This window comes from Ptychodera flava, chromosome 13, assembly GCF_041260155.1.
Source record: "Ptychodera flava strain L36383 chromosome 13, AS_Pfla_20210202, whole genome shotgun sequence".
Classification (NCBI taxonomy): Eukaryota; Metazoa; Hemichordata; class Enteropneusta; family Ptychoderidae; genus Ptychodera; species Ptychodera flava.
Window position 1 is genome coordinate 14,963,620 of NC_091940.1, and position 12,755 is coordinate 14,976,374.

Here is a 12,755-nt window from a genome sequence, read left to right on the forward strand (position 1 = left end):
GATATTCATTGTCAACAAACATGTTCTAACTTTCATCAATGGCCGACGTACCCTAGATAGTGTTTACATCGGTCGTAAGGGTCCCTGGCAACCATTGACTGCAGAGTTCCCGCCGACGACCGCCCCCTTAACCTACTGAGATCAGAGGTTTTTTCAAATGTTTCGGAGCATATGTGAGCAATCAGCTCGAAAACGGTTCTACTGTGACTGACAGGGATAATCAACGTTTAATCATGGGAAGTAACCCCATTGACATGACCGAGATTCCCTTACGACCTGTTGATCACCTTTCTCTGCACCTAAGAGCTTAATGTCAATTGGTTCACTGAACTTCGAACGCTCACATCTTACCCTATTGCTTTTTGAAATTTGAGACGGAAATATTATACCACTGGTCCTCAGTTCTTTATTGTCCACCTTTACGGGATTGACGTCAACAGACATGTGCTCATTTCATCAGCTATGAGGAAGCTAATTGAAAATAAAATAATGCTCCGGAGCTGGTGTGAAAAATTTGTACTGGAAAATAAGTCCGAATAACCAGGGGCATATCTGGTTCAAGCTTTAACGTTGTTAACCCGATAACACTGAGTTGATGAGAAAGTCCTCCCCCTCTAATGTCTATGACTGGAGTGACGTCGTTTTTCTCTGAGACTTCTGCCTCACTCCAATAGCATTTATGGAGTTTAGAATGACGTCATTGTATGTGCCAACTCCATGATGGAGTTTCTAACATTCGTAAGCATCAAAACGGGGAGGGTTTTTATTTCAAAATAATGTTTATTTTCAAAGATCTCTGCGCAGACTTCTGAGGTGTCGAGTATCTTTCAAAACCCGCGGGCATTTTGTGACCTTGCTTAAGCAGAGCAATCACGGTGACGGTAACAAAGGAAGAGGCGATACCGAAATAGCGACCTTATCCTATGGCGTGCTAGCTACGCTCAGGCCATTCAGAATGGTAGGAAAAGATGGCTGCAGGCCAAATACTGTGGCGCTCGATGCATAATACTCTTACCGGCTCAGTAATGTTTGCGTCTGTTTGGAATTCCACTTTTGAAAACCCTTTTTGTTACCATAAGGAAGTTCAATGAACCGTCCACAAACAGCAATCCTCATTGTGGTAATGGTGTTGGCGCAAAACATAGTGAATCGGCCAGGAATGAATTATATCATAATACAAAAATGCGTTAATTTGCTTCGGGTCCAAGTGCATCAATTTATGGCTCCGAGCTTCTTTTCTTCATATTTTTAGATGAAAGCTACAGGGATGGGCATTGCGAGTTCGCAACACTCAACATTAAAACGCGTGGCCATACTTTTATATCGTGACGGACAATATGGTTGGTCCTTGTTCTTAAATCATCCATTGATCGATCGATCGGTCACGCATGCTTTTGTAGAAGGACTGCTATTTACTTAAAATGCATGTCAGTATCGATCGCCAAACCGCACAGGAGAGGTTAATATCGTCACTTTTGATAGAAGGACAACAAACGCCCTTTTAAAACCGGTACCTTGTGACTCTACGTCATCTAAGCCTGTTCCTGAAAAGGCATGTGAAATTTACTTGATAATCTCTAATAATCTGTCGAAAGGGTATTTGAGAGACCAAGGGAGGTATGTTGTTTCAACGTCTTGGTCAGGTGAAAGTGGATGGGGCTTTGTCAACAATTGGCTGACAACGGCCAGCAACGGCATTGTCGATGTTTGGGTCTGCTTTGCAAACTCGACTCCCCAGTGAACTTTCGAGCGGAGCAGTCGTCTGTATGTGTACTGTGATAAACAGTCACCGAACTAGATCGTGCGAATAGACGTGGTCCGAAATACAAGTTGTAAGATGACATCCGACTTCCGAGTCCAGATAAAGGAGATTTATTCCCTTTCAGCTAGAGAGATTTTGACTCGAGATAACCTTGAATGACACGTCTAACCTTCACATTCGCCTTCAGCTCATGACAGAAGAAAAAGTTGAAAGTAACGACCTGCGGCGAATTTACACAATTCATCGGTTTAATTGTCCACCGTGTAAAGGACGTTTTGGGAGTTACGTAAGGAAGTCGGCAGTTATTTGTTTTGTACTGCATTGACATCGTCATGGGAACGACCTTAAAATCCGCTTCGAACGAAGGTCACTGATATCACAATGGAAGAAAGCGTGTTTGTTATCGAGGAATAATTCGGTACCGGTAGCTGTATGATCTTTCCGATTCTTAAAGGCTTACGTCCAAGTCCTCAACGTCAGGAGAGAACAAGTTCACGGGCATAGCCTGACGACGCGATCAAATGCCGAAAGTGAAGGTAGGATTGTGCGACCGACCTGAAACACTGCCGCCTTTAACCTCTGGCTACGTCTATGGTATAGAAATGCCCCTTGGCAAGAATGAAGCTTACGTGTCTCGTATAAGTGTGACTGCATACTGACTGGGTATATATAAGTGCGTTGCGACACGGATGCAGTGAAAGGAAAGCCCAGCATCTGACCGATTTCCAAGTTCAGCTTAGCATTTCACTGGTGCAGGAATGGGCACCTGCGTGCGAGATGGCTGGGTGCTGCCACTCGTCGACGAATCAACATGGCCGGTGTCGTTCAGGATCACCCTCTACTCTCTCGGCTTGCTCTGGTTTCTTGTGGCCGAAGCCGTGACCGTCACCGCGCCGCTGACTGCCATTGAAGTACTCACAAGCCTGACAAAAACTAAACGCGTAATAAGTGACCCGGACAACCCGGAGTGTCTAGAAGAGATCTCTGTCCGTCGGTGGAACTTGGCTGTTGCTAATTTAACTCTCATAGCATTCGGGACTTGCACACCGAAGATTCTCCTCGCCACCATGGAAATTATAGGGAGTGAGTTTTATACAGGAGAGCTCGGGGTGGCAACAATTGTCGGCTCTTCCGCCTTCAGTTTGCTCTTTGTAACCGGTGTGAGTATAATGGCGACGCCGTCCGGAAAAACTCGCTACATCAAGAAGGCCAAACCCTATTTCATAGTTGTCTTGGTGTTTTCGTTGTTCGCCTACCTTTGGATATTTCTCATTCTGGAAATTATATCACCGAAGAAAATTGAACTCTGGGAGGCGTGCTTGACATTGGCTCTGTATCCAGTTCTCGTCATCCTGGTGTACGTCATCGATTCTTGGTCTCAACGAAAGAAAATAACCACGATTGGGAAACTTTTTAAGGCGGGTAGGTTGGATGAAACGGAATTCAGACATTAGAGCATTAAGTGTCTTTACTCAGTTTAGACTTTGCCAAACGCACATAGTGATTATTTGGTAACGTAAACTTGTCTTTTGTCTCTGTCAGTTATACTACATGTATAGAACTACGCTAAACGTTGTCAAGAAGAGCACTCTCATAATTTCACAAAATATTGTTTGAATGTACATTTATGTAACGATTTGTCTCATTTAGAGGTCAATGTGTTGCATCTATTTGTGATTTGCAATCTTGAAATTCTCTCAGATATTCTTTGAATCCTACTAATAAAACGACTCTTTAGATGTAAGGCCGGGAAGAAAAAAAATTGTGCTGTTCCGATAACCCGACCTACCCTATTTTTTACCTGCCGACCTTAAACTTTTTAAAGCTAGACGTAAACATAGAAGTAATTTAAGAAAGAAAACCCCCATAAAATCACGCATTCATTACCTGGCATTTGATTTTTGCTTGTACGAGGATGTCTTTTATGTTTTTATTCCTTTTATATGTATGATACGTTTTTCTGGAAATGTGGCCAGTTTTTGATCACCCTGAACCCCTGAAAAATGCATACTTAACAATAAAAATATTTTGGAATAATATCCCTGCTGACCTACCTACCCTATTTTTGAAAACCATGTTATCGGAACGGCACAATTTATTTTTTGGGCCTAACAAGAATACTCAATTCTGACAGAATGGGCGCGTTTAACAATTTTCACTTAAGATAGTATATGCGCCTCGAAAGTAAAAGCCTTTCCCCAAGGAACCTTTCAACCATTATCTTTCAAAATCAAGAATAAAAATCTGGGGTCACCTTGCAAATTTTGGTCCTACAGAAACTAATAACTCAAGATTTAACGATATTTGAAATTCAAAATGGCCGCCATCCCTGTGTTAACTCTAGGGAGAAAAATGCACTTTTCGATTTTTCGAAAAACTAAGACGGTGAAATTTTTTTATTACACTCGAGAGTTTTAAAATGAGCCCCTACAAGTAGTAGATCAGAAAAGAATTGTAAAAGTTTGATAGTCCTTTATGTCTAAATTTCTTGCCATTTTAAAAACAGGTCTTTTATTTAACGAAGGAAACATTGAGTACAACTTGAATGAAAGAAATGGAGATGTCCGATGCCATGTATAACATCGACCGCAGTCTCGCATCTTCTGTCTCTAGAAACATTCATTCAAATGCGTACATGTATATGCACCATATGTCTACCGTTTTGTGCATAGGTTTCCTTTACTATATTAAAGGCTCCTGTTTATAATTCATCTTATTCAAATGTTCACAGACAATTTCACCCTGTGCTCAATCTTAAAACTGCCTGTACATTCGTTATTTATTAAGTACATTTCGATGAAGAAAATTTTGTTTTGAAGTATAAAAAAAAATTGAAAATAATGCAGACAGTTGCAGCTAAAGGGTTTTTAAACGTTAAAAAGGTGACGTCAGGGCTCCAGACTGGTACCTGATCGTCTACGATCAGTGCCCAGGGCTGAAGGAACCTGTGCTGACATGTATCGAAAGCTGGATTTAAGACAAGGGCTAGTTCCGTTCTGTTGGTAATCTAAGTCAGTCTCTCTCCTTTCAATTCAAATAATGCACATACACTGTATGTCGTCATAAGTGCCATGTCAAGCTGAGCAGGTGCTGGTGGCGGAAATACAGACGCCATTATGCCAATAAGGATTGTCGTTTTTCTTTGAGTTTTGACTTGTGATCGTGTGCTCACTAATTCTTGGGTATTATGAGCGCGCCCAAGTCTTGAATATATGTCTGGCACAAACAAAAAATATGCCGCCTTGCTGGAGGACTTTACCATGAAAGCCGGCGAAGACCTAGTTGCAAAATGCGTAGTCGTTTCATATGCGACATATCCTGGTTTGACTATATTTTGTAAAAAAATCCAGGGTGTATTTTATTTGAACATTTGTTTTAAATTTTAGGCAGGAGTTAGTGCGGCACAGCGACTTTTCACATTTTCGTTTACGCAAATCATCCGACAAGAAACTGAAACGGCAAACGCAAAATAAAGTATTATAATCAGTGCAATTATTGCAGACTTTCACCAAAGCTTCAGCCCGGGCCATACACTGAGACTCATAGAATTATACACAGCCTTTGTACGGGTGGTTTTCGATTTTAGCCAGCCATCCTGAAATCCAGTGCCCCTACCTTTATCCATAACCCTTCCTTTATTTATGTTTTTTCATGACCTAGGGAAAGATTACATTAAAACAGCGACTGCCGACGTCAATGCTGCAAACATCATCAGAATCATGAAGGGGCTGGGTGCAAACCCAAAACAGCGACTCACGGCCGAGGAAATCGCCGCATACGCCACGCTGGAGGCACAGAAGGATATACCTCGTTCCGCAGCTTGGTATCGTGTGAGTGCGACCAGGAATGCCAGTGGCGGGCAGAGACTCGTTCCAAAGGTGAATCCGCTTCCAAAGAAGGAAAAGGTAGGGGCAGTTTAAGACCGGGCTCAGAGAAAAACGTTGTTTCAAAAATATTCTTAATTGGCAAAATATTATGTTAGTTCCGATGAAGGGATTTTATCGGATAAAGTGTACAGTCAACGTCTGTGTATCAACCTAGCTGTAAGTGTGATCAAACAGTCTATACGGTCTATGGATGTGGGTCACGTTGAAGGACGGCACGCGGATACACGCCCTATACTCGATAAGTTTAGAGGGAAACAGTCGTCGGAACTGCGCCTGTGCGAGTTGCTTGTTTGCAAACAGTGTATTTCGTCCACGGTATCTAGATGCACCTCATCATCATAGCTGCAACATTTAAATTATACGATGTAGATTGTGACAGACGTGTTTTACTCTCATCAGTCGCTAACGTACCTTGGATACAGTGTTTACATTGGTTGTATGGGTCCCATACGAGCTTTGAGCGCAGTTTCGACGACTATGTCCCTTTAAGAGATCAACGATAAACGTAGAGCTACAATTTTAAAGACAGGCTGTACAAGAAACGATGCATCAAATATATAGGTGCACAAGGAAAGTCTGAAATTTGTCACGCAAAATTGGAGTTAGTATTGCAATTGCAACATTTTTGAGCGGTATATATTAGGAAAAAAACATAAAAGACAAAAATACTTTCTCAATGATGTTCAATTGCCTTCCTGTCTCTTATTTCAGATATTTGATACCATTACGGCCGGTGCTTTACAAGATAAACCTGCTGTCTTTAAATCTGTGGTTGAGTTTTCTTCTAAAAGTTATTCGGTACTTGAAAAGGATGAACGAGTATCGTTAAAAATTGTCCGATCCGGAAACACTCAGCGTCAAGTATTATTCAGGTAACTGGTGTTTTTGTTTTGTTTTTGTTTTGCTTTGCTTTGCTTTGCAACATTTTGTTTGGGACCTTGTTTGTGATAAAGTGTCTTCTTCAAACATTTTTACTACATTGTACTTCTACGTTCAACTGCAGTGCTACAAGAACGAGTAAGGCCACCGCCAGTTAGTGTATTGGCGAGAGAGAGAGAGATAGAGAGAGGGGGGGAGAGAGAGAGAGAGAGAGAGAGAGAGAGAGAGAGAGAGCAGGGGGAGGGAAAGAGGTCACGTAGGGAGAGGTGTTTTCTCGAATAAGAATAAGTTAAATGACGCGCGCACAATCGAGTTCAAGGAGAACAGAGATTATTCTGTACATTGTAATATACTAACCAAAGATTTTCAAAAATCTACAAATGCGAATTGGCCGAAACGTTTTTTTGGCGAGCAACAGTACAGTGACTGGCAAAGTATTGCTTATATGGTTGCATTCGGAAGATGAAAAAAGACAAAAGTTACAGAAAGTCTCTAGGTGACCGAAAAGCCTTTCAATACGTTACAATACCCTTGCAAGATGGGTCACAGAAACTTACAGCGAATTAGACAAAATGGATTGAGTTGGTGTCTATCAAAAATTTTCACGACTTCATTTTCTTCCATACTCTCTGCCCACAGGTATAAAACCATCGACGGCACGGCAAAGTCTGGTTCTGACTTCACAAGAGGGAATGGCGTGTTGGTGTTCAGACCGGGAGAATGCGATATTAAGTTGGACATTGATATCCTTGACAATAAACAATGGGAAGAAAAAGAAACATTTTACGTACAACTCAGTCCTAACCATCCAGACGACCCCGTTCTGATAGGAAATAACGACTTAGCAGCTGTTACTATTATTGATGACGATCGTAAGAAATGTTATTTTCCTTGGGGTACTTTCAGTTAACTCTTTAACAAGCTATCGCAACACCTCAAGTTGGTCATAGCTCACAACTGTAACTCTCTCTCTCTCTCTCTCTCTCTCTCTCTCTCTCTCTCTCTCTCTCTCTCTCTCTCTCTCTCTCTCTCTCTCTCTCTCTCTCTCTCTCTCTCTCTCACACACACACACATACACACAGAGAGCAATCGTACGACAAAGATTTACGAACGATAAAGCCGAATGGACACACGACAGACATCTACAACTCTTTCGCGGATTTACGTCACGGTCTTACAACGCTATCAGTTGTAAATTTCGAATCATTTTATCCCCCGTAATTTTTTTGTTGTTATCAAATTTACTTTCTCGTTCTACGTTCGAATCATGTTGAAATAGCCAGTATCCATCATTTTATTTTAACACGTCCTGTGCATAGTGTCCAACGCTATTATTGACTGCCAGGTAGTGTTTTTATCCAAAGTGGAAATCATTTGCCAATAATAATGTTCTCATATATCGAAATTTGTGCATTGCCTTGAAAAAGTTAACACTGGATTTCATTATAACAAAGAGAGAAAAAGAGAAAAAAGTACCCTTCTAGAACAAAGTGACAAAAAAGTTATGACAATCTTATCAAACGTCACAGCTACTCATCCCCCCTTCCCCCCTCACAAACATTGCTTAAATGAACAAAAAAGCCTCCTTTGAAAAGTTGCAGCACCTTTCTGTTAACATCTTGATAATTGCTGACGTCAGTTTTATTGTGTACACTTTCAGATCCCGGTGTTTTGGAGTTTTCCCAGTCGGTCTACTTTTTCGAAGAAAGTGTTGGCACGGCAGAGCTCTGCGTCGTTAGAAAGCACGGTTCGCGCGGAAGAATATCTGTCACCTGGAAGACAGTCGACAAAACAGCAATTGGCGGGAAAGACTACGAATCCAAAGAAGGTGAAATAGTGTTTGAAGACGGCGAAACTGAAAAATCTCTCGGGATAGTGATCTATGATGACCAGAAGTACGAATTGAACGAGTTCTTCGCAGTGAAGCTTTCGACAGCGCAAGGGGGCGCTTGTGTTGGTGGCGTCTCCAAGGCTTCGGTGACAATCATGAACGATGACGGTGAGTGGCGGAGAATCACTTTTTTCAGGCCTGCAACATCTCCGCTTTGACAGGCAACGCTTCTAGCTATTGTACTACAGGGCCAGTAGTTACAGTCAAAAATAAGTATATAGGCAACGCCCTCTCACGAGGATTGAATTCAAAGACAGTCAGTACGAAATACCCAAGAATAAACCACAGAACAGATATTCAATATCTTCCTGCATTTCATCGGTCAACTTTTTTCCTTTTGTGTGTTTTTTCTCCGCAGAGTATAAAAATCTGGTGGACAAGGTTGTCTTACTTACACGGGTCAATATCGATCGGCTTAAACTTGGCACTTCGTCATGGGCACAGCAGTTCAAGGAAGCGATGTCTGTCAACGGTGGCGATACTGCCAACGCGACTCCGTTCGACTACTTTGCGCATTTCGTTTCGTTCTTCTGGAAGGTGAGTCGGTGACATTGACCGCTGCGAAGCGTTAAGCTAACCGTTGAACCATAATGTCATCACACCTTGCTTGTTTGAATCATCTTTACTTTCGGTTGCGTTTCCATCGAGGTTTCAGGAACTTTCGGGTTTTTTCAGGAAAATATAGTGTATGACAACTATCGGTGATATTTTTACTCAAACTTTGAAAATCTGCAAAGAATCTTATTCAGAGTAAAAAATTATCTCTCCCGAGACAGAATGCGCCTCATGACCGATGAGAGAATACGCCTCGGGACAGATAATTGCACTCTCAAATTTTTACAATACTTTTTTTTCTGGTTAGAGGCTCATTTTGAAGCTCTTGAAGTATGTAGAAGTTTCACCGTCTAAGCTTTGTGAAAATCGAAAATTCAAATGTGCTCCACAGAGTAACCACAGCGATGGTGGCCATTTTCAATTTCAAATATCGGCAAACTTTAAGTATAAATTTTTCCCTATTTCCCAATTTTGCACTATGACCCCTGATTTTTAGAACTGATTTGGTAAAAGTATGGTTGCCAGATTTCCTTCAGGGAAAGTTTGAGAAAATGTTTCAGTCTTTTAGTTTCGAGGTTCAAGGACAGTGAATTTAAATTTTTCTCAAGTTTCACAAATCGATGAGATAATGAGGTGGATGAAAATATGCATACAACCTGAAACATGACTTCAAGTATGACATAAATTCTCTAACAGTATTTCATGTTACTTTTGATTTATTTTACTATTTTCGTTATGTCTGTAAAATACACTCAGTTGTTCTACCACACGACATTATGTCGAAAGTCCCAGAGTTGAACTTGTCGATACGGTACTAGCCTGTCTGCTTGTTTGTGATGTCGAACGTACTACACTGTTGACAACCGAAATTCCTGGACTAGAATTTCAGTTGTCAACGCATTGTATCGCAGTACACAGCGAGGTGTGTTGACGAGGTAATTTGTCATAGATCATAGGAGGAGAATAAGAAAGTTTATGCCTTTTGTTGACCAGAAATAAAAAAATACTATACAGGTACATCCCCTTTTACAAACACAAGAAAAATGACAAAAATGAAAAGAGGAAAATCCCTGGGACAGTAAATAAATAAAGAGGTAACGTGGATTATCTTTCTTGCAGGTCGTTACTGCCTGTGTTCCTCCGCCCAATTTCCTCAACAGTCGGGGAGTTATCACACTCATTATCGGTCTGTGCTTGGAAGGTTTTGTAGTCGCCGTCATGGTGGACATGGCGAACACCTTTGGATGTCTTGTCGGCTTGCAGCAGTCTGTCATTGCGGTCATCTTCACGTCGACATTCGTCTCGCTGGGTACAAGTTTGCCCGATCTCATAGCCACCAGGATGTCCGCTAGCTCGGACAAATACGCCGATACATCTGTCGGTGTTGCTATTGGCAACAGTGCCGTTATGGTTTATTTGGGACTTGGTCTTCCATGGGTGCTTGCTGCTAGCTACTGGACAACAAAGGTGAGAGACAGACAGACAGACAGACAGACAGACAGACAGACAGAGAGGCAGAGGCAGAGATAGACACAGACAGACAGACAGACAGACAGACAGACAGACAGACAGACAGACAGGCAGACAGGCAGAGACAGAGACAGACAGACAGAGACAGGGACAGAGAGACAGAGATAGATAGACAGAGACAGAGTCAGAAAGACAGAGACAGACAGACAGACAGACAGACAGTCAGATAGACAGACAGACAAACGATGACGTACCACCTGACACGAGGCAAAGGCAATAGCCACATTGAACCTTTGCTTTTTAAATAAGAGCGTCTATCTCTTCTCAATAATGAAAAAATATGATGTATCACTTTCGTTTTGGAATGAATCCTTTAAAGTGTCAAAAGGTATATATTCTGCTATAATGTTTCCATATTTATAGTTATTCATGTTGTCTTTCATAGGACCAGCTCTTCGAAATTCAAACTCACACACTGGCCTTCAATATACCGGTTTACTGCGTTCTCGCCCTCATCAGCGTCACTCTCCTGAAAATACGACGAGCGCTGACGGTGTGTGGTCAAGCAGAGCTGGGTGGACCGACGATTCCAAAAGTCATATCTGGGATACTCTTCGTCCTACTTTGGCTGATATTCATTTTGCTGTCGTCGCTTTACGCTCAGGAAATTATCTCTTTTAGTTAAAGGAATTCTACTTGTGGCATTGAACTTGAACAATTAGTGTCACATTGCAACTAAGTATGCAATAATTCCAAGGGGAACTCGTGGTTACATGGTTGTCAATGGCACATAAAATCGACGAGTAAATTTATTTATTGTTGTTGTTTGTCAAGGTAAGCAATACGAGCTTTAAACATGAACGACAATAAAACAGAGACAAATTTTATCTTCGTTCATTTATTCGTGAAAAAACAAGAAAATAATTCAGTAGTTACCTAAATATGTTCGATGAGTCAGTTCAGTGAGATGTAAACAAGTTTATACCAAACAAAACATTCGCACAGTTCAAAAAAAACGCTCAATTTTTTGAGCAGTGATTCCGAAAACATGCTGATCTTCGTAAAAATAACATGAACAATGACGAACGCGATATTTTTTTCTCGTTTCTTATCAAAACAAACTGAAATTGCGACCATGCCATATGAATGCTTGAGAATATGGTAAACGTTGGATTCGTCACTGGAGACAATTGTAGAGTGAAGTTAGTAAAAAAAGCTGCCGAACTCTTCATGTTGAACGCAATTTACATTCTGCTGTACATATTTAGCATGCCAATTTTAAGGCAAATCAAATTTACGTTTATTTTTTGTGATATCAACTTGTGATAACAAAACGAGCTCAAATAAAATTATTTTATGGTGAAAATCATGTTCTTACACCGGTTTCCAGCGAGGAAATGTGTCACTGATCTACTGCCAAAATTACTATTTGCTGATCACTGGCCGATGCACAGATGAATGCTTCACTGGGCGTGTCGTTAGAATTCAAAGCGGGTGTGACCAAAAAAAGATAAATTAAATACGATATCTTGGAAGGAAATGCAAATAAAATATTATTTAAGAAACTAACTCTCATCGTTGATTCTGCTCTCTAATACCCTATGTCAATTTAACTGTGCTGGCAGCTGTATTACTGAATACAGCGGCTCGCTCCATTGGCTTTTGTCGACTATGGGAGTTTTCTTTTTTTTTTAATTAATGAAAGGTGGTTGGTGGAAATCTGGGAGAATGAGTTACAATATACAGTTTCGGGGGAGGGAGTTATCCTTTTTTACGATCTGTATGGAACTATGACAATGACAAAATTAAGAGATAAGTACGCCCATTACGCAAAACCAATAAAACATGGTTTTATTCTGTACAAAAGTCAATGAAGCGGGATCCACCTACAACAGTGCGTGCTGTATTTGTAAACAAACAAACCATGCAAAAAGTCAGCTTTTAGCGTAATAAATAGCATAACAGTTACTGGATATTCAGTATCATTTTGTTTAATCACATCCGATAAAGAATGTAAAAACTGCTGAATTTAGGAGTCATATTCTGGTAATTTCACCATTCATGTGAACATAATTTTCGAAACTCTGCCCGAACATTTCTGACAAATATTCATTTTCGCATATCAACGATTGAACAGTGACGTCATGTACGCCTGAAAACACTTTTGTATTCGTCATAGTTAATAGACATATGTGCCGATTCTCCGTGTTGTGTGTGTGTGTGTGTATATATATATATATATATATATATATATATAATATATTAAAGTGCAGATGGATATTCACACCCTCGCAGACGAACAGAAGAATGG

The 12,755-nt window shown here is 40.8% G+C and overlaps 1 protein-coding gene across 1 annotated transcript; it reads left to right on the forward strand.

Moving 5' to 3' along the window:
• Positions 1-1,478: 1,478 nt before the first annotated feature.
• Positions 1,479-12,013, forward strand: LOC139147547 (sodium/calcium exchanger 2-like). Its single transcript, XM_070718674.1, has 8 exons — positions 1,479-3,184; positions 5,423-5,667; positions 6,361-6,521; positions 7,168-7,400; positions 8,189-8,527; positions 8,778-8,956; positions 10,094-10,441; positions 10,890-12,013. The coding sequence occupies exons 1-8, from the start codon at positions 2,521-2,523 to the stop codon at positions 11,127-11,129; spliced, it is 2,409 nt and encodes an 802-aa protein (XP_070574775.1). The 5' UTR covers positions 1,479-2,520; the 3' UTR covers positions 11,130-12,013.
• Positions 12,014-12,755: the final 742 nt, after the last annotated feature.